Raw genomic sequence first — 22053 nt, forward strand, 5'->3', positions numbered from 1 at the left:
GGAAGCCGGGTGAGCTGTGTGTCCTGAAGACAGGCTGCTCACAGAAAGGCGACTGCCCCAGAGTCCTGACTGGCTTCATGGGGAGCAGTTCCAGAGCATCGCCCAGGGACTCCGTGACAACTGGTGGCAGTGGTGGGATGTACTGCACCCCGTGGATGGTGCTTCCTGCAGTAAGTGACTGGGGAGCAGTAACACGAAGGGGGATTGCCGAGGACCAGGCCTGCTGAAGGCTCAGAGAAGAGCGGTTTCGGGGGGCGGTTAACCCCTGGGAGTGTGTGACCAGCGAGAAGGACTGTGCAGTAACAGGGTTCCCCTGGGGACTGCAGCGAGCAGTCCAAGGGGCGGAGGAGTCTGCAGCTCGACCCTGGCAAAGAGGGGGTGACCTCGAGAAGGGCTGGCACACTAGGGGTTCTCCCTGGAAACCGTGGGGAGCTGAGAACACACGGGCCTGTGAATCCACAACAACTTGGGAGGAGCGGAGTGATGGCCTGTCACCGTCTCCTTAAGAAGGACATTGTAACCCTGTGCAGAAAGAGAGGGTTGAGCGTTGGAAAGTTCACCAAAGCAGAGTTAATCGTGCAGCTGGAGGAGGATGACCGCTCTAAGGAACAGATTCCTGACCCCAACTGGGGCTATATCAGGATCTGGGAGCAGCTGGAGCGGGAGCCAGGCATCGCCAAGACTCCTGTCCCCGACCAGACGAGGGTCTTCACGATCGGGTTCCCCATCGGGGGATCGAGACGGACGGGATTGGAGCTGAGTCCGAGAGAGCAAGAGGACTGTGGGAGACAGCGAGAGCCCGAGAAAGAGCTGCAGAAGCAGCAGCAGCATGAACTGGCGGTGGTGGGGCGGAGAGGCCTAGGGGACCTCCCCGGGGTGAGTGGGGATAGACCCCGGGGGGCCAGTTCCGCAGGGAACCTCGAGACTAAATTGCTGCCCCTGGTTAAGGAGGGGGGGGGGTGTGGATGCCCACCTCACTGCCTTTGGGCAGGCTGGAGATTTGAACCAGGGGGACCCTGCGGAAAAGCCCCGGTGTCTAGCTCCCTTGCTGGGTCCCAAGGCCATAGACTCCGTCAGCCAGATGGTTGGGGATGTGGACAGGCTCCCACTCCTGACCCCAACCTATATGTCTGTGTGGAGTTTCCTGGGGCCAGGCCCCTCGGACCTCCAGTGGGAGCAGAAGGTGATGGTCAATGGGGAGACATTCTTGGGGTGGCCAAAGGGCATGGACTGCATAAACCTTCCCACATGCGGCCTGCGAGTGCTATCGACCACCCCTGACCTAAGGGAGGGCGTGAAACTGGAAGGGCCTGGTGTAACTCCTACCAAGGAATGGGAGAGATGCTGGGGCATCCATGGGAACGTTGGTGGCTTCGAACTTCCCCAGGTCACCTGCTAAAGTGACCCCGCTCAGTTCGATCTCGAAGGGGGGAGAGATGTGACGAAGTGGGACTGTTCTTAATGTTTCCTCTGAATAGTGGGGGTGTGCCTCAGTTTCCCCTAGGCAGTTCTTAAGTATCTAGGGGGTGGGATGGGGGTGTATGATCATTGCAGAGCCCTAGAGGGCATGTGTGTGCAGGAGTCTGGACACAGAGAATGGCCGACACCCTGTTTCCTGGCCACTGATGGCCTGGGCCCTTCCCCCCCTGCAAGGTGAGAGCTGAAGGGTTGGAGAACAAAGGAATCAGGTGACCACGTGGCCCGGGAAAGGAACAAAGCCCAGAGGAGGAGGGTCTGGAGGGAGTTTCAGTTTGGGGCTGGCTGGGACATGGAGTGAAGTGCAGACGTGGTTGTCTGGCTCACTGCCCCCCAAAATGGACCCAGCTGAGGGGTCCCGTTCTCTGCACCTGAAAGCTCTGTTTTAGACCATGTTCCTGTCGTCTAATAAACCTTCTGTGTTACTGGCTGGCTGAGAGTCCCGTCTGACTGCGGAGTTGGGGGGCAGGACCCTCTGGCTTCCCCAGGAGCCCCGCCTGAGCGGACTCGCTGTGGAAAGCGCACGGAGGGGCAGAGGAGGCTGAATGCTCCGAGGTCAGACCCAGGAAGGGGGAAGCCGGGTGAGCTGTGTGTCCTGCAGACAGGCTGCTCACAGAAAGGCGACTGCCCCAGAGTCCTGACTGGCTTCATGGGGAGCAGTTCCAGAGCATCGCCCAGGGACCCCGTGACACCTCTCCACCCCCATTCATCCCTCCCACCCCCCATCTGTCTGTCTGTCACTCAGGCAAGGGGGGGTCTCTCTGCAGCCCTGGAGCACCCCCCCAGGCCTGCCCCGCTGGTGCTGGGGGGCAGCGTGCTGGGAATAAGGCGGGAGGGGCCCCTGCTGCTGTAACCAGACTCCTGTCTCCTTGGCTGATAAACGGGGTGGCTGAGGCTCGACACGTGGACTTGTGCCAAGTGTGGGCGAGGGGGGTGTCGCGGGGTCCCCGGGCCGTGCTCTGACCTGCTCCCCCGAAGCCGGGCAGGACTCTGGGGACCCTCCCCTCTCGGCGCCTACTGTCCCCAGGGCAAGACGCTGCCCCAGCTTCCACCGTCCTGGGTCCGGCCCTGGAGCCTCCAGCCTCCCCTGCCCCACCTTTCCCGCAGCCCATCCCCCGGGCAGGGTCCTGGGGGGGCCAGAGGGCCCTGCCCCCCAACTCCGCAGTCAGACGTGAAAACAGAAGGTTTATTATAACCTCCCACCCCTCCTCCGGCCTTTGTCCCTTTCCCGGGGCAGGAGCCACCTGGTCTCTTTGTTCCCTTCAGTCAACACCTTGCAGGGGACGGGGTGTCGCATTCTCTGTGCAGACCCCATCACGCTGCCCCCCAGGGCTCTGCGACCATCACCCCCCTGATCTCCCTGTCACGGGGTCCCCGGGCGATGCTCTGACCTGCTCCCTACGAAGCCGGGCAGGACTCTGGGGGAGTCTCCTCTCGGGGAGCAGCCTGTCTGCAGGACACACAGCTCACCCGGCTTCCCCCTTCCTGGGTCTGACCCCGGAGCCTCCAGCCTCCTCTGCCCCTTCGTGCGCTTCCCACAGCGAGTCCGCTCAGGCGGGGTCCTGGGGAGGCCCAGAGGGTCCTGCCCCCCAACTCCGCAGCCAGCCGGGGAAACAGAAGGTTTATTAGACGACAGGAACAGGGTCTAACACAGAGCTTGTAGGTACAGAGAACGAGACCCCTCAGCCGGGTCCATTCTGGGGGACAGTGAGCCAGACACCCCGTCTGCCATTCACTCCATGTCCCAGCCAGCCCCAAACTGAAAAACTCTCTCCCGCCCCCCCCCTCCCCTGGGCTTTGTCTCTTTCCCGGACAGGAGGTCACCGAATCCCTTTGTTCTCCAACCCTTTAGCTCTCACCTGGCAGGGGGAAGGGCCCAGGCCATCAGTGGCCAGGAAACAGGGTGTCGGCCATTCTCTGTGTCCAGACCCCTGCACACACCTGCCCTCTAGGGCTCTGCAACCATCATACACTCTTACCCACCCCCTAAATACTTAAGAACTGCCTAGGGGAAACTGAGGCACCCCCAGAATATTCAGAGGAAACATCAAGAACAGTCCCACTTTGTCATATCCCCCACCTGGATACTTGAGAAATGCCTAGGGAAACTGAGGCACCCACCCAGTATTCAGAGAGAACATTAAGAACATTCCCACTTTGTCACAGGGGTTTGCAGGCTGGGCCAGGCCCCCGGACGCTTGGGTTCCGTGCCTGGCTTCGCTGCTGGGGCTGCATGCGGCACCGGGATTCAGTTTCCTGGCCTGGGGGATCGTCCGGCCAGCACTGCTGTTCTCCCAGGCTGGCAGGGGTGGGCGTGGGGGTGTGTCCCTGCCCAGCGCCAGGCTTTTCCCTACAACTCGGGAATGGGCTCTGGGGTGGGGCAGGGGGCTGGTTAACCAGCGACCCCTCGCCCGGTGCCAACATGCCTACAATCTCTGGGCAAACTGGCCTTCAAGGGTGCCAGGGCACAAGGCACCACGAAGCAGACGGAGACGGCTCCCTGCCCCTTTTCTGTCTGCCCCACCTGCATGCAGCCAGGGGCATGCTAGGCTTTATCTGCCCCCTGGGGGGCAGCAGGCCGGGCAGGGGCCCCTATCCGGGTTCGGCCTGGAGGTATAGGCGCAGCTCCACGGTGAGGGGTTAAAATGTTGTTGTGGGGCTGGTCAAGAGCCCCTGCGCCCCAGCCCAGAGGCAGCTGCCTCTCCGCGCCAGGCGAGGGGTCCCCAGGTAACCAGCCCCCCGCCCCACCCCAGAGCCAGGCGCTGGTGCTGCCCAGCCAGCCCCCGGGTGCGGCCCCGTCTTGGCGTCGCTCTGCGCCCTGCCTGCTTCCAATTTGCAGCAGGACGGGGTTAGATAAACACGGCGGCCAGCCCCAGCGGCCCCCGGGCCGGCCAAGCACAACAGCTGCCCCCCAGCCGCCCCACAACAGGAAGTGCCTGTTATTAGTGGGGGGGGGGCAGCTGGGCATTATCCCAGGGGCTCCTCCTGGCTCGATGTGGCTCGGGGGGGCATTTGCTGAGCCCCCATCTGCAGGAATGGGCCAGGGGCAGTGTGTCCGAGGCAGACAGCGCTGGGGCCTGCCCCCCAGCCCCCCACCCTACGCAGCCCCCCGGTGCTCCAAATACGGGATCCAGGGACCTGCCCCCCAGTGCCCCCAAGCACTGCCCCCTCCCCTAGCTTGAGCCCCCAGCCCCCCATAGCCCTCCATCCCCGCCAGTCCCCCCAGCTCCTCATGGCCCAATAATGGGAGTTGGGAAGCGTTGGATGGGGGGGGTGGCTGGAACTGGGGGGATGGGAGGAGCTGGGGGGATGGAGGGGAGCTTGCACTCCCTTCCCACCCCTACTGCTGAGGGCCTCCCCCGCTTCTCCCCATGGCCAGGCTCGCACATCCCCCCTCCCTGGGCCCCTGACCTGCCCCGTCTGCCCCCATTAGGATCACCTGCCTGCGCCCAGCCCCCAGGCACCCCCGGGTGTGGCCGCAGCACCAGTGCTGGGACCTGTCAAGGCAAATTAGCGCCAGGATGGCTGATGCCCCCACCGCTGCCTGCCCGGGAGCACGGGAGGGGCACTGGGGAGCAGGCGGCTCGGTGGTGGGCACTGTCCCCTCGCAGTCAGGGCCAGGTGAGGGGTCCCCAGATAACCTGCCCCACCATAGAGCCAGCCGCATGTCGGCACCGGGCGAGTGGGTCCCTGGATAACCTGCCCCACCCCAGAGCCAGCCGCATGTCGGCACCGGGCGAGTGGGTCCCCGGATAACCTGCCCCACCCCAGAGCCAGCCGCATGTCGGCACCGGGCGAGTGGGTCCCCGGATAACCTGCCCCACCCCAGAGCCAGCCGCATGTCGGCACCGGGCGAGTGGGTCCCCGGATAACCTGCCCCACCCCAGAGCCAGCCGCATGCCGGCACCGGGCGAGGTGTCCCCCGATAACCACCCCCCTCCCCACCGCAGAGGGGCCGTGTCCTGGTGCTTGGTGAAGGGACCCCAGTAACCGGCCCCGCCCCGCCCCTGGCTTTGCCAGCGTCCCGGCGGGTGGGTGCGGCTTTGTGGCGGCTGGCCCGGCTGGCCGTGCCCAGGGTTATATATAGCCGGGCTGGGCTCTAGGCCATGCACACTCGATGCGTCGTCAGCTCCCTGGCCAGGCCATATTGCCTCCCCCTGGCCTGGTCTGATGGGGTGGGGCATGGGGCCAGTTATCTGGGGTCCCAGTGTGGAGATGTGGCCCCTCTGGGGTGGAGCCGGGGGCTGGGCTGAGACAAAGGGGTCCTGCCTAGGGGGTGCCACCAGCCCCCGCCCCGGGTGAGGGCGAAGGGGGGTGGAGCATGGGGGGCTGATGTGATGGGGAAGGCATGTACCGGCTGCAGCTGTGAAAACACGGCCGGCCTGGGTCCCGCTGGGGGGCAGGGATGGGGGGGGAGCAGCCCAGGGCTGAGGGGAGGGACAGAGCAGCTGGCTGGAGAGGTGGGGGGAGCCACACAAGGGATGGTCTACCCTACGCGCCCCATGCTTGGCTGGATCCCACCCCAGATCAAGGCTGGCGTCCAGGGCCCAGCTGCCCCCCAATTGCGGTTACGTAAGGCCAGGGGATCCAAGCCCCCCAGGCAGAATAAAGGGCTGGTTCCCCCCTGCCGGCTCTGGCCCCGTCAGCAGAAAGCGGGGGGCAGGGACAGCATGGGGAGGGGGACATGCTCCCCAGAGAGAACTGGGGGCCTGAGTAGGGGCACAATCAGCAGCAGGGGGCTGCACTCCCGGGAGTCCCTGTATAACCAGCCCCCCCACCCCAGAGGGGGCTGCATCTCAGGGCCTGAGGAGCCGGGGATTCTGCTGCCCTGCACAGTGGGATTATCCCAGAGGAAGGATCTGGGTGTGAGTCCCATCAGGTCCTGCCGTGAGGGGCTGAGGGGGGGGTCAGGCGGGAAGGGGGCTGGGGGAGTCCCCCCTCCGCTGGTATTTGAGGAATGTGTCTTATCTCCAAAGCTCCAGGGTGGGGGGGTGGAGATGGTGCTCAGGCCACCTCTAACCACCAGCCCCCACTCCCCAAGCTGGGAGAGAACCCAGGAGTCCTGGCTCCCAGCCCCCCTGCTCTCAGCACTAGGCCCCACTCCCCCCGCACCACCCCGAGCTGGGGCTGGGCAAATCCGTTGAGGCCAGACGCCGGCTCAGGCCGGAGATCAGCACAGGAATTCGCTCCCCCGGCCTCACATCCTCTCCCCGCATTCCTGTCCTGGCCAGCTGAGCCCGCGGCCCCCCGTGACCGGAGCCGAAGACGCCCGGCAGATCGGAGAGCGCGACACGGGACAAGACACGGGACTAGGCGGGAGCAAAACAGCCCTCAACCCCTGCCAGGGAGAGAACCCAGGAGTCCTGGCTCCCAGCCCCCTGCTCTAACCCACCAGGCCCCACTCCCCTCCCAGAGCTGGGGAAAGAACCCAGGAGTCCTGGCTCCCAGCCCCCTGCTCTAACCACCAGCCCCTGCTCCCCTCCCAGAGCTGGGGAAAGAACCCAGGAGTCCTGGCTCCCAGCCCCCCCTGCTCTAACCACCAGCCTCCACTCCCCTCCAGGAGCCACCCCCTCCATCTGTCTGTCCATCCCCCTGCCCCTCTGACGCGGACTCACAGGTCGTGCGGACTCTCGGCCCCATATGGTCCCTGGGGGGAACCCCCTTCACTGTGACAGCCCTTCTCGGGGGTCCAGCCCCTCCACCTCCTGGAGCCACACCTCTCTGAGCCCCCACCCTCCGGTCTTCCCAGCGGGGCATCTGATGCCACCTCCCCCAAGCCCCCCCCCCATCCATTGTCTTCGCTCCAGGTAAACAGGTCACCGGGGCCCCCTCTCCTCTGTCCTCTGGCCCCTCTGGCTGGACCCGGCTGGTCCGGTCACCGGGGTCCTCCCTCCGCAGCCCACTGTCCCCCCCGGCCAGACCCGGCTAAGGCTCCAGGTCCCCAGTCGCTGGGGTCTCCACTCCCCAGGCCATTGGCCGGGGGTCCCACGTTCCCTTGCTGGCCCTGTGTCCCCACAAACCCTCTCTCCCACCCCCTCGTTAAACCCGTAACACCCAGGGAAACTGAGTCATCCCCTCGGCGTGCAAACCACTGACAAAACCAAGAGAACCCCTATCATCGTCACCCCCTCCATCTGTCTGTCCATCCCCCGCCCCTCCATCCATCCGTCTCTCCATCCTGTCACGGGGTCCCTGGGCCATGCTCTGACCTGCTCCCCGCGAAGCCGGGCAGGACTCTGGGGACCCTCCTCTCTCGGCACCGACTGTCCCCAGGGCAAGACGCTGCCCCAGCTTCCACCGTCCTGGGTCTGGCCCCGAAGCCTCCAGGCTCCCCTGCCCCACTGTGCGCTTCCCGCAGCGCGTTCCCCCCGGGTGGGGTCCTGGGGGGGCCCAGAGGGCCCTGCCCCCCAACTCCGCAGCCAGACGGGACTCTCAGCCCGCTGGGGAAACAGAAGGTTTATTAGACGACAGGAACAGGGTCTAACACAGAGCTTGTAGGTGCAGAGACCAGGACCCCTCAGCCGGGTCCGTCTTGGGGGGCAGGGAGGCCAGAGCCCCGTCTGGGCCTCCCCACATTTCCCCAGCCAGCCCCAAACTGAAACTCTCTCTCCCTCCTCTGGCCTTTGACCCTTTCCTGGCCCAGGAGCCACCTGGTCTCTTTGTTCCCCAGCCCCTTCAGTCGGCACCTTGCAGGGGACGGGGTGTCAGCCATCCTCTGTGCAGACCCCATCACGCTGCGCCCCAGGGCTCTGTGACCATCACCCCCCCTGATCCTCCACCTGGATACTTGAGAAACGCCTAGGGAAACTGAGGCACCCACCCAGCATTCAGAGAGAACATTCGCACTTTGTCACACTCTTCAGTCGGCACCTTTGCAGAGGGGGGCCCAGGAGACAGGCTGTCAGCCATTCTCTGTGCAGACGGCATCACACGGGCCCTCTATTCCCCCACCTAGATACTTAAGAAACGCATAGGGGAAACTGAGGCACCCACCCAGTATTCAGAGAAAACATTGAGAACGTTCCCACTTCATCAAACACACACCCCCCTCCGTCTACCCCTCTGTCCATCCCTACCCCCCCAGACACCCTAGCTGCATCTGTACAAGGTCTCCCCCCCAGCTCTTTGCCCCTCCCATAGATCCCATGCTGCCCCAAATGGGGATTAGAATCCCCCCAGCTCCTCCTGCCCTACAGCGCCCCCCCATTTCTGTGTGGGTTTGACTTTCCCGGCCTCTGGCTTTTTGGCAGGTGGCTGATGGGATCCAGATGTGGGCCTGGCTTGTGTGTGCGCATCCGGCATCCAGCTCCCAGGGAGTGAATCCACCCAGCCAGACCCACAGCGCTGCCCGCCCTGTCCTGTCCTGCTCCCAGCCTGCGGGAAGGGGAGACGAGCAGACACCCCCGGGAACGGCCGCATTCCCCACCTGAATCCCCCCGAAGGTAGGGCTCTGGCGCTGACAGGGGCGGCTTTGGACCCAGCAAGCTGGAGTGACTTTTCGGGGCACGGAGCACTCCCAAAGCAGATAGACCTCCCCACATCAGCTCACTGGACTCCTGGGATCTAGGGGGGGCATATCTCCCATGGTGGGGGGGGGGAATTCCCTCTGCATCAGCTTCCAGGACTCCTGGGTTCTATTTTTTTGGGGAGGGTGGAGTAGGGGCTCCTCACCTGTCCCAAAACAGACATCTTCCTCGGACTTTTGGGTTCTGTATTGGGGCAGGGGGGCAGCCGCAATCCAGTGGGAGAGATTCCTCCAGCATCAGGTCCCAGGACTCCTGGGTTCTATTTTTCTGGGGCGTCAGCCCCCATTCATGGGGGGAAATTCCCTGGTATTGGTTTCCTGGGTTCTGTTGTTTTTTTGGTGTGGGGTGGGGGCTGTAGCCTCAGTGCAGGGGGGCGATTCCCTCACAGAGCAGCTCCCTGGACTCCTGGCTTCTTGCACTGTTGCCTTGGGGTTGTACGTTCCCCTCTGTGCCCCATGTTCTGCGCTCCCAGCTTGGCTTGTCTTGGCAGGCGCCGAGGGGATGGAAAACAGGATCTGTCGGTTTTTCCTCTGTCCCTGGCGCTCAGGGGAACGAGCGGGAGGGATTCCCAGCCGGCAAACAAGCTGTCTTGGACTGATGCTTTCTGGACTGGAGAGGGTGGATCACATCCCAGATCCAGCGCTGGTCATCCGGAGTCACCCCACTGCAGCACAGAACCCAGGAGTCCTGGCTCCCAGGTTCCCGCTCTAACCACCAGACCCCGCTCCCCTCCCAGAGCCGGGCAGAGAACCCAGGAGTCCTGGCTCCCAGGGCCCCCCGCTCTAACCACCAGACGCCGCTCCCCTCCCAGAGCCGGGCAGAGAACCCAGGAGTCCTGGCTCCCAGGCCCCCCCGCTCTAACCACCAGACGCCGCTCCCCTCCCAGAGCCGGGCAGAGAAACCAGGAGTCCTGGCTCCCAGGCCCCCCCCCGCTCTAACCACCAGACCCTGCTCCCCTCCCAGAGCTGGACAGAGAACCCAGGAGTCCTGGCTACTGGAGAGGGGGGCTGCCTGGGCCACCCACCACCCAGTGGCATCAGGGTACGGTGCCACGTGGGAACCCAACGGCTGGCAGAGGCCTGGTGGAGCGGAGACGCCGGGGCTGGAGGTGGCGAGTGCTGAGGCTGCGTGGCCACAGGTTGAGAGGAAAGTGCCCCTGCCGGCCCCCGGAGCTGGGGGCACCGGAGGGGACATTTCAGGGGGGCAGCGAGGAAGGTTTAATCACAGGCTGCCTTGGTTCTCTCACGAGAGTGGGGTCCCGTGGTTAGAGTGGGGCAGGGGGTGTGGGGGAGCCAGGACTCCTGGGTTCCATTGGCAGCCCTTTGGTTGGCTTCAAGCAGAGACCAACCAATCGAGCCACAGGATCGGTGTGCGCCCGAGTCAGCCCCCTTCCTAGATCTTAGAGCTGGGGAGAGAACCCAGGAGTCCTGGCTCCCAGCCCCCCTGCTCTGACCACTAGACCGCCCTCCCCTCCCAGAGCCAAGGGAGAACCCAGGAGTCCTGGCAGGGCTTGTGCTAAGGAGTGTTCCCAGGCAGCCCGTGTGCTGGGCACTCCCGAACTCCTGGGTTCCCTGCTGCTCCATCCCTTTCCCAATGGCTATAGACATGCCCATGGAGCCCCACTCCAGTGACAGCCCCCAGGAGACCTTGGCAGAAGGGCTGGTGAGGTGGCATCTGCTGGGCCGGCAGCCCTGGCCCTGTACCCGGAGTCGAACCCAGGATGAATCTGTTCTCCACGCCCGACCAGGACGCCTGGGTTCCCTTCCCGGCGCCAGCCCAGGCTCCTTGGTGCTGTCACATGGTGCTTGCAGCTGGGAACTGCGGACAATGACCCTGCGTTTGCCCGTTCAGCTCTCAGGATGGGGATGTCTCCCCTGGGGGTCGATGCAGCGCCCTGCACAACGGGGCCCTGATCTCAGTCGGGCGGGGGGGCTGGGAGCCAGGAAGCCTGGGTTCTCTCCCCAGCTCTGGGAGGGGAGTGGGGGCTGGTGGTTAGAGCAGGGGGGAGCCAGGACTCCTGGGTTCTCTCCCCAGCTCTGGGAGGGGAGTGGGGGCTGGTGGGTTAGAGCAAGGGGGGCTGGGAGCCAGGACGCCTGGGTTCTCTCCCCAGCTCTGGGAGGGGAGTGGGGGCTGGTGGTTAGAGGTGGGAGGCCAGGACTCCTGGGTTCTCTCCCCGGATCTGGGAGGGGAGGGGGGTCTGGTGGGTCAGAGCAAGGGGCTGGGAGCCCGGACACCTGGGTTCTGTTATTGAAATCAGGATCCAGCCTTGACCCCCTGCAGTCAGTTGAGTGACCCTCCCAGACCGCGACCCTGGGGCTGGATGGGAGCCAGCGCCCCCCCGTGGGCACAGGCCCCGTCTCCCCCGCCTCCCCCCCTGCCCCGTGGCAGTAACTCTGTGGTCTGCCGGGCCCAGCCCAGTCCCTGGCTCGGCCCCAGCCCCACGCCGGTTCCAAACCCCTAGGCGTGACCCCCTTATTCCGCTCCGGCCGCTGAGCGCAAACACGCCTCGGCTGCGGGGACAAAGGCTCTATTGTGGGCACCGGGGGGGGGCCATGGAGCTGGGGGGGGCCGCATGGGTTTGGCCGGGGACAGCAGCCGGCTGTAATTGCTGGCTGCATCCCCGGAGCTGGAGCTGGTGCCGGGGCTGAGTCCTGGCCCGAGCTGCTGGACTGGGACAGGATCCTCCGGACATACAGAGCAGCAGAACCGGTCCTGCCCCCAGCGCAATCAGGAGTGACTCCGGATTGGCCCTGGGGGAGCTGAACTCTGAACCGGGCCCTGCCCCGATTGCTGCGCTCTGGGGCTGGGCCTGAATCGTGCCTCCTGCCCCCCGCTCCCCTCTGCTGCCCCATGGAACGTGAGTTGAGTCCCCCCCAGCCCCTGCACCGAGTCAAAGCCAACAAACAGCCAGAGCCGTGGGGAGCTCGGCCTGGGCAGAAGGGAGCCAGGCTCTCCCCGGCAGCCAGAGCCGGGCGTGGGGGGCGCCGTGCTGTGGGGGGCTCGGCAGGGGGCACTGTCTCTGCTTTGCCCTTTGGCCTTCCTGGGGCTGTGCCCCCCCATAACCCTGCCTGGGAACCCCTCCGTGGCCGCGGCCGGGTGGCGGGGGGGGCATGGAAAAAGCGAGGCAATGGGCAAGTGGCGTCATGCCCGGCTCCCTTCCCAAGGTAACCGCTCCCCACTGGCATCTGCCCGGCCAGCGGCCCCCTCCCCTCGGCCCAGACACAGCCCCCTCTCACTCCCAGATGGTGGGGGAAACTGAGGCACAGAATGGTGGGGGGATGAACCCCACTTCTCAGGACAGAACCCAGAAGTCCTGGCTACCAGCCCTCCGCACACTCTGACCCACCAGACCCCCTCCCCTCCCAGAGCTGACTGGGCTCCAGGATGGGGGACTCAGTGCTGGGGCCGCGGGTGAGGATTTGGGGGGGGGGTCTGGTCCCTGCACCCCCTGTAGCCAGCTTTCTCCCCCTCTATTCCCCCCTCCTATCTCTCCCCCTGGCAGTGGGGTCTGTGGGCAGCTGTTCAGAGCCATGCCAGCCGCCCCCCGCCCCCCCATCTCTCCCCCTGGCAGTGGGGTCTGTGGGCGGCTGTTCAGAGCCATGCCAGCCGCCCCCCGCCCCCCCATCTCTCCCCCTGGCAGTGGGGTCTGTGGGCAGCTGTTCAGAGCCATGCCAGCCGCCCCCCGCCCCCCCATCTCTCCCCCTGGCAGTGGGGTCTGTGGGCAGCTGTTCAGAGCCATGCCAGCCGCCCCCCGCCCCCCCATCTCTCCCCCTGGCAGTGGGGTCTGTGGGCGGCTGTTCAGAGCCATGCCAGCCGCCCCCCGCCCCCCCATCTCTCCCCCTGGCAGTGGGGTCTGTGGGCAGCTGTTCAGAGCCATGCCAGCCGCCCCCCGCCCCCCCATCTCTCCCCCTGGCAGTGGGGTCTGTGGGCAGCTGTTCAGAGCCGTGCCAGCCACCCCGGCGCTCAGGGCTGGTCCCTTGTGGAGTCTCTAATTGTGGCCCCGGAGTCCGGCCTGTCATTGTGGAGCTTGTTTTCTCCCAGCCGCAGCGGTGGGGTCGCGGCCCGGCCCCGGCTCACCCCAGGGACCCTTCGCCTGCTGGGCGCAGGGCCCCATGGGGCTGCCCCTTGCTCCACCCCAGAGCCAGCCGCAGCCCGGGCCCCGTATCAGCAGCCCCCGCGCCCAGGCCGCCCCTAACCCCGTGCCCCCTCTCGCCCCCAGCCCCGCCATGCTGCGCGCTCTGCTGCTGGCCGCCCTGCTGGGCCTGGCGCGGGCGCGGCCCTTCGAGCAGCCGGCCTTCTGGGACTTCGCCATGGACGAGGGGGCCGCGCAGCGGGACGAGGAGGAGGCCTCGGGCGTCTTCCCCACCTCGGGGGCCCCCGACTTCGAGGACGTCGTCCCTGCCTACGGGGGCCTGTGCCCCTTCGGCTGCCGCTGCCACCTGCGGGTGGTGCAGTGCTCCGACCTGGGTACGCCGGACGCCGGGGTTCCCGCCCCGCAGCTGGGGGGGGGAGGGGTGGGGGGGCCCCCGGGGCGAGGACTCCTGGGTTCTCCCCCCAGCGCCGGGCGCGGAGCGGGGCCAGCACAGGGACGGTGGGGCTCCCCCCTGCAGGGGCGTCTCGGAGCCCCAGTTCGCGGGGGGAACCCGCCTCACCCCCCGTCTCCCCCCAGGCCTGAGCTCGGTGCCCAAGGACATCACCCCCGACACGAGGCTGCTGGATCTGCAGAACAACCGGCTCACGGAGCTGCGGCTCGGCGACTTCGAGGGGCTGCAGGAACTCTACGTGCGTCCCCCGGGGCCCGGCCCCCCAGCGCCCCCCCGCCTCCCCACGGCCCGGCCCCCCAGCGCCCCCCCGCCTCCCCACGGCCCGGCGCGGCCCCCCAGCGATCCCCCGCCTCCCCACGGCCCGGCCCCCCAGCGCCCCCCCGCCACCCCACGGCCCGGCCCCCCAGCGCCCCCCCACCTCCCCACGGCCCTGTCCGGCCCCCCAGCGCCCCCCCGCCTCCCCACGGCCCGGCCCTGCCCCGCAGCCCCCCCGGCCCAGCCCCGGCCCACAGCGCCCCCCCGGCCCAGCCCGGCCCCCCAGCGCCCCCCCGCCTCCCCACGGCCCGGGCTGGCCCCCCAGCGCCCCCCCTGTCCCCACGGCCCAGCCCGGCCCCCCAGCGCCCCCCCGCCTCCCCACGGCCCGGCGCGGCCCCCCAGCGCCCCCCCGCCTCCCCACGGCCCGGCCCGGTCCCCCAGCGATCCCCCGCCTCCCCACGGCCCGGCCCGGCCCGGCCCCCAGTGCCCCCCCGCCTCCCCACGGCCCGGCCCGGCCCGGCCCCCAGTGCCCCCCCGCCTCCCCACGGCCCGGCCCGGCCCCCCAGCGCCCCCCCGCCTCCCCACGGCCCGGCCCGGCCCGGCCCCCAGTGCCCCCCCGCCTCCCCACGGCCCGGCCCGGCCCGGCCCGGCCCCCAGTGCCCCCCCCGCCTCCCCACGGCCCGGCCCGGCCCCCCAGCGCCCCCCCGCCTCCCCACGGCCCGGCGCAGCCCCCCCAGCGCCCCCCCCACCTCCCCACGGCCCGGCCCCCCAGCGCCCCCCCGCCTCCCCACGGCCCGGCCCCCCAGCGCCCCCCCGCCTCCCCACGGCCCGGCCCTGCCCCGCAGCCCCCCCGGCCCAGCCCCGGCCCACAGCGCCCCCACGGCCCGGACCGGCCCCCCAGCGCCCCCCCGCCTCCCCACGGCCCGGCCCGGCCCCCCAGCGCCCCCCCTGCCCCCACGGCCCGGCCCTGCCCCGCAGCGCCCCCCGGCCCAGCCCCGGCCACAGCGCCCCCCCTGCCCCCACGGCCCGGCCCAGCCCCGCCCCCCAGCGCCCCCCCTGCCCCCACGGCCCGGCCCTGTCCCGCAACCCCCCCGGCCCAGCCCCGCCCCCCAGCGCCCCCCCTGCCCCCACGGCCCGGCCCTGCCCCACAGCACCCCCCGCCTCCCCCCGGCCCGGCCCCGCAGCGCCCCCTCTGCCCCCACAGCCCGGCCCTGCCCCACAGCGCCCCCCCTGTCCACACGGCCTGGCCCGGCCCCGCAGCCCCCCCGGCCCAGCCCTGCCCCGCAGCGCCCCCTGGCATCGACAGCGTACCCCTGCCCCGCCCCCCCCAGCACTCTGTGACTCTCGCAGCACCCCCTGCTGGGAGAGGCTGGTACTGCAGCCCCTGCTGGCTTGGTCACCCTTGTGCGCCTCCACCCGCAGGCCCTGGTGCTGGTGAACAACAAGATCTCGCGGGTGCACGAAAAGGCCTTCAGCCCCCTGCACCGGCTGCAGAAGCTCTACATCTCCAAGAACCAGCTGGCCGAGATCCCGCCCAACCTGCCGCCCTCCCTGGTCGAGCTGCGCATCCACGACAACAAGATCCGCAAGGTGCCCAAGGACGTCTTCAAGGGGCTCAACAACATGAACTGCATCGGTGAGACGGGGCTGCCGGGCCCATCGCCCCGACCTCCGGCCTGCCGGGGCCCATCTACCCCGGCATCCCACCTGCCAGCCCATCGCCCCGGCATCCCGCCTGCCAGGGCCCATCTACCCCGGCATCCCGCCTGCCAGCCCATCGCCCCGACCTCCGGGCTGCCCGGGGCCCATCTACCCCGGCATCCCACCTGCCAGCCCATCTACCCCGGCATCCCACCTGCCAGCCCATCGCCCCGGCATCCCGCCTGCCGGGGCCCATCTACCCCGGCATCCCACCTGCCAGCCCATCGCCCCGACCTCCGGGCTGCCCGGGGCCCATCTACCCCGGCATCCCGCCTGCCAGCCCATCGCCCCGACCTCCGGGCTGCCCGGGGCCCATCTACCCCGGCATCCCGCCTGCCAGCCCATCGCCCCGGCATCCCGCCTGCCGGGGCCCATCTACCCCGGCATCCCGCCTGCCAGCCCATCGCCCCAACCTCCGGCCTGCCAGGGGTCCATCTACCCCGGCATCCCGCCTGCCAGCCCATCGCCCCGGCATCCCGCCTGCCAGGGGCCCATCTACCCCGGCATCCCGCCTGCCAGCCCATCACCCTGGCATCCCACCTCCCAGCTCATCTACCCTGGCATCCTGCCTGCCAGGGGCCCATCTACCCCGGCATCCCACCTCCCAGCCCATCACCCTGGCATCCCGCCTGCTAGCGGCCCATCCCCTGGCATCCCACGTGCCAGCTCATCTATCCCAGCATCCCGCCTCCCAGCCCATCGCCCCAGCATCCTGCCTGCCAGCCCCCCATGGGCCTGTCACCCCACCATCCTGCCAGGGGCCCAGCTACCCCAGCATCCCGCCCCCTCATGTGCCCATCAGCCTGGCATCCTGCCTCCCAGCCCCCCATGGGTCCATCGCGCCAGCATCCCGCCTGCCAGCCCCCCAGGGGCCCAATCCTGATCGCCAGCACCCTCTGCCCTGCTGCCCATCCCCCCAGCGCCCGCCCCGACAGCCTGGGGAGAGCGCCCCCTGCCCCACTGCCCACCCCCTGGTGCCCCCCAGCACCTGGCCCTGACCATGGGGGGAGAGTTCCCCCGGGCTGGATGAGCTGTGAGTGATTCCGGTCTCTCTGCCCCCAGAGATGGGGGGCAACCCCTTGGAGAACAGCGGATTCGAACCCGGCGCCTTCGATGGCCTGAAGCTGAATTACCTGCGCATCTCAGAGGCCAAGCTGACGGGGATCCCCAAAGGTGACCCCCCCAGCCCTCCACACGGCCCCCCAGCCCCTCCCAGCCCCCCATCTGCCCCACAGCCCCCCCAGCCCGCTGGCTGGCCCCATGGTGTCTGGGGACCCCCTGTGCCGCCCCCTCCATGGCTGGGACCCCCCACTCCGCGGTCCAGAGACACCCCACTCTGGCCGGGACCCCCCACTCCCCGGAGTGCTGAGGCCCCTCACCACTCTGCCTGGGGGGTGGGGAGAGCTGGAGATCAGGGCCTCGGAGCCCCCCTGCACCGTGGCCCCCCAGCAATCCCCCCCGATCGAACCCAGCTCCCCCCACTCCCCCACCCTTGGGATCCTCCTGAGTCGGCCGTGCACGTCACCTGCCCCGGCTCCCAGCCCCTGATCCCCTTCTCTGCCCCCCAGACCTGCCCGAGACCCTGAACGAGCTGCATCTGGACCACAACAAAATCCAGGCCATTGAGCAGGAAGACCTGATCCGCTACGGGAAGCTGGCCAGGTAACGGCCCCGGCCCAACGGCCCCAGCCCCCCAACTGTCCCGGCCCCCCGATCCGCTACGAGAAGCTGGCCAGGTAACTGCCCCCAGCCCCCCAACGGCCCCCGGCCCCCCAAGTCTGCTACAGGAAGCTGGCCAGGTAACTGCCCCCAGCCCCCCAACGGCCCCCGGCCCCCCCCGATCCGCTACGGGAAGCTGGCCAGGTAACTTCACATGGTCCAGTCATTAGAGGGAGCCACAGAGCCCCACGGCATGAAGTGAGGTGACTCGTCTGCGTCCACCCGACCCCCCACATCCCAGGTACCCCACCCCCTCTGCCCACCCCGTAGATACCCCACCCCTCTGCCCAGCCCCCAGCCCGCAGGCACCCCCCGCTCCGTCCGTCCGTCCGTCCATGCCCCACTCTCCCGCAGGCTGGGCCTGGGGCACAATGCCATGCGGATGATCGAGAATAGGAGCCTGACCTTCGTCCCGGCGCTCCGGGAGCTGCACCTTGACCACAACCGGCTCTCCCGCGTGCCCCCCGGGCTGCCCGGCCTCCGCTTCCTGCAGGTGGGAACGACACGGGGGGCAGAGGGGCTTATGGGAAAATCTCCCTCTCCCTTCCCACAAGCCTGGGGGAGCCCCCCCATGAACCCCTTCTCGCTCCCTCTGATGGGGGGTTTGGGGGCTCTGAGGGGGGCTGGCTAAACTCTCCTATTCAGCCCCCACTATCCCTTGCCCCAGGTGGGCATTAGAGGGTTTATGGGGGGGGCTCTGTGGTTTTGGGGGGCTGTGGGGGGAATCTGAGGGGTTGTGAGGGGTTGAGGGGGCTGGGGGTTCTGGGGAGTAGGGCTGGGAGGGTTGGGGTGTTCTGGGGGGCTGTGATGGGGGTCTGTGATGAGACAGGGGTGCTGGGGGGCTGTGATGGGGGCTCTGGGGGGATGTGATGGGGGTCTGTGGGTCTGTGATGAGACGGGGGTGCTGGGGGGCTGTGATTGGGGTTTGGGGGTATGATGGGGGTCTGGGGGCTGTGATAGGGAGTCTGGGGGGGTGATGGGTGGGGGGCCTGGGGGTGCTGCCTGACCCCCCCGTCTCCCCTCCCTTCAGGTGGTATACCTGCACGCCAATGACATCACGCAGGTGGGGGTGAACGATTTCTGCCCCGTGGGGTTCGGGGTGAAGCGAGCCTATTACAGTGGAATCAGCCTCTTCGGGAACCCGGTCCCCTACTGGGAGGTGCAGCCGGCCACCTTCCGCTGCGTCACCGGCCGCCTGGCCCTCCAGTTCGGCAACTACAAGAAATAAGGGGGCTGGGGAGGGGGACAGGGTGGGGGTGCAGTGGGGAGGGGGGCTGGGGGAGCTGTAGGGGGAATAGAAGGGGGCAGCAGGGGGCCTGGGGGTGCAGGGAGTGGGGAAACCAGAGGCCTGTTGGGTCCAGCACTGTGGCCCCATTACCTGCCATGCTGGGGGGCTCCGTGCCACGGGGAGCGGCTCTAACTCAGCTCCCCCCCATAGCGGCTCTGCATTGTCCCGTTGGCATCGACTCGGTAACCCACGGAGGGCTGGGGGGCAGGTGGGGACCCGGCCATGTAGTTTCAAAGCGTGGCAGGATCGGGGCCACTGGGATCTTACTGCCAATCCTTGGAAAGTTCCCCAACTCCCCCCGCCCCAAGCACCCCCGGGACCGCTTGCCCCCCAAGTCATGCAAACGGGATGGGAAGGTTGAGGGTTTGGCCCCAAACCAGTTACAATTTTGCAACTTGGGTGGGGGCAGGGGAAGGCCCCCGCAGGTGACAAAATCTTGCAAGAGAATTGCAAACCAATTGACAAAGAAAATCTTGAAACCATCAGGGAGAAAATGGAGAGTGAAAAATGGAGAAAATTTGTCACAATTGTGGCAACAAAACCCAAAGCCCTTCACCAGCCTGCAGGGGAATTTTCCTGGCTGACTTCCTTGCAAATTGCCGAGAAGCGGCCAGGAAATTGGCACGCCAAAGCCACGGAGAATATTGCACATTTTGGGGACACACATTTGCATGAATATTTTGCCCTAAAAGCGTCATGGAGGAAATTGTAACAATTTTGCAAAAGAGGTCCTGCCACGTTTGCATGAAAAGATTGAAAAAAAGGAAAGTCAGGAAGAAAAGTGCAAAAAGTGCATCGGACATTTGCGTACACATGCATGAGCTTCGCTACCAGAACCAGACCAACCCCCCGTAATTGTGAGTGAAAATCCAAGAAAATTTTACCTCCGAAAAATTAAATTTTGCAGTAAAGTACAAAAGTATTTTGCAAAAAAGTCATTGGAAAAATTGCAAAAGAAAACGTAGAAATTTGGATGAGAAAGGGGGAATGGCTCACGCTGTCACGCAGGAAATGGCAAATGGCTTGAAGAAAGTCTTGAATGCAGTGAATGCATGTGTGTGAAAATGCTCGACAGTTTTGCAAACCAGTGACAACTTGGCGATAAAACCCAAGAACGTCACAGAGAAAAGGGCAAACATTGGTTTTAAAAATATTTTCAAACTTGCACCAACTCTCAAAGATCTGCACAAAATGGCACCCCCAAAAGTCATGAAGAAACCGGAAAACAGCTGATGAAATAAATATTAAAACCAGCCTGTAACCATTGACAAGAAACATAATGGCAAATTCTGGCCCAAACGTCGCAAACGGTCACTGAAAATATTGCAGAAAACAGGGCCGCCGATCGTGCAAAATGCGCAAAGCGGCTTGTGAAAATCTGGCAAAGGCAAAAACGTGGAAAAGACAAGAGGAGATCGTGCAAAGCTGGTGCAAAAGAATCCCCCGGCCCCCATGTGGCAAACCCTCTGCACACAAAGCTCGCTCCGTTCTGCACGAATTAGTGCAAACGTTTCCCGTGCGATTCCGCAGCGCTCACCTCGCAAGCCCCCTGTGAGAGCAGAGCACCGCTGGCCCCCCGCCCCGAATGGCCCCCACGGGGGTGGCCGCGGAACTCATGGGGGGCAGCTGTTGCTGGGGGGGGCGGATTTACAGCCCTGCTTCTTCAAAGACCCGCGGGGACAGGAAACTTCCTGCTTTGCACCAACTTTCGGCCTCCTGGGTTTTCCCTTCTTCCAGCTGGGGCCCTGATCCAGCCATGTCAAGGCCCGATTCCCTCGGGCTGGGGCAGCGGTGGCTAGGGCCTGCCGGGCCGTGGAGAGGGGGCGCCCCCCAGGATGGGGTCCGGACGGCCGGGTACCTGTGGGACGGGGTGCCCAGCACCTCCCTGCCATCCTCAGAGTTCACCCCCCCGGCACCCCGAGCTGCGAGCCCCCCCCCCGGCGGTAGTGACTGTGTGTGTGTAAAGTGTGCAAGAGACACGCCGAGAACAGCGGCGAATAAAAGTTATTTAGCGTCGGATTCTGTTGCGCCCCTGCATGGCGTGGCCGGGTCTGCGGGAGGGGGCAGGAGCCTGGCCCCTCTGCGGGGCATGCCTCCCCCCCTGGACCCAGGGTGGGACTGGCCGGCTTGGGGGGCAGGGAGTGGGGCAGGGGCCTGGCCTCTCTGGGGGGTCGCGGCTCCCTCCCGGCCCCAGGGCGGGCCAGGCCGGCTGGGGCAGGTCTCCATGGATGGCATCCAGCCCCCCACTTTTCCAGGATGGGGGGCCTGGGCGCTGGGATGGGGGAACCGAGCATCGAAATTGCAACCAGCGCGAAGGGCAGATGGAGCCGGGTGCCGGGGTTTGGGACCAGAAGAAAGAGAGAGAGACCGCCCCCGAGCCCCCCACCCCACAGTGCCTCCCCAAGCCCCCCACCCCAGGGAGCCCCCCACGGAACCCCCTACAGAGCCCCCCACAGAGCCCCCATCCCACTCCTCACAGCCCGTCCCTGCCTGCCAGGGAACAGCGTCCCCCGCCCAGCCCCACGGCTGCTCAGCCGGACGGCTCCGGCCCCGGCCCCGCCTGCGCCCCAGGCTGGGAGAACCCAGCTCCGGCCCCAGGACCCACAGAACCCGGCTCCTCGGGCCTCTGCACCCGGCCCGGACCCAGCCCGGTGCCAGGAGACGGCCTGGAGCCATGGACGGCTCAGCCCGACCCTGGTATCCATCCCCCCTCCGCCCATCCGTCTTTCCCCCCACAGTCCTGTATCCCTCCCTCCATCCCCCCACAGCCCTGTCTCCTTCCCTCCATCCCCCCACAGCCCTGTATCCCTCCCTCCATCCCCCCTCCGCCCATCCGTCCTTCCCTCCACAGCCCTGTATCCCTCCCTCCATCCCCCCACAGCCCTGTATCTCTCCCTCCATCCCGCACAACCCTGTATCCATCCCTCCATCCCCCCACAGGCCTGTATCCCTCCCTCCATCCCTCCATCCCCCCATCTCCCCACAGCCCTGTATCCCTCCCTCCATCCCGCCATCCCCCACAACCCTGTATCCCACCCTCCATCCCTCCATCCCCCCACAGCCCTGTATCCTTCCCTCCATCCCTCCATCCCCCCTCCGCCCATCCCTCCCTCCATCCCTCCATCCCCCACAACCCTGTATCCCTCCCTCCATCCCACCACCCCCCACAACCCTGTATCCCTCCCTCCATCCCTCCATCCCCCCTCCGCCCATCCGTCTTTCCCCCCACAGTCCTGTATCCCTCCCTCCATCCCCCCACAGCCCTGTCTCCTTCCCTCCATCCCCCCACAGCCCTGTATCCCTCCCTCCATCCGTCCTTCCCCCCACAGCCCTGTATCTCTCCCTCCATCCCGCACAACCCTGTATCCATCCCTCCATCCCCCCACAGGCCTGTATCCCTCCCTCCATCCCTCCATCCCTCCATCCCCCCATCTCCCCACAGCCCTGTATCCCTCCCTCCATCCCGCCATCCCCCACAACCCTGTATCCCACCCTCCATCCCTCCATCCCCCCACAGCCCTGTATCCTTCCCTCCATCCCCCCA

The 22053-nt window shown here is 66.9% G+C and overlaps 1 protein-coding gene across 1 annotated transcript; it reads left to right on the forward strand.

The window, feature by feature from the left end:
- The first annotated feature begins 80 nt into the window (after positions 1 to 80).
- BGN (biglycan) lies at positions 81 to 20528 on the forward strand. Its single transcript, XM_048832767.2, has 10 exons — positions 81 to 876; positions 8727 to 8859; positions 8900 to 8918; positions 13222 to 13469; positions 13672 to 13784; positions 15224 to 15437; positions 16565 to 16675; positions 17071 to 17164; positions 17576 to 17714; positions 18252 to 20528. The coding sequence occupies exons 1-10, from the start codon at positions 484 to 486 to the stop codon at positions 18447 to 18449; spliced, it is 1662 nt and encodes a 553-aa protein (XP_048688724.2). The 5' UTR covers positions 81 to 483; the 3' UTR covers positions 18450 to 20528.
- The last annotated feature ends 1525 nt before the right edge of the window (positions 20529 to 22053 follow it).

This window comes from Caretta caretta, chromosome 23 (assembly GCF_965140235.1).
Source record: "Caretta caretta isolate rCarCar2 chromosome 23, rCarCar1.hap1, whole genome shotgun sequence".
Classification (NCBI taxonomy): Eukaryota; Metazoa; Chordata; order Testudines; family Cheloniidae; genus Caretta; species Caretta caretta.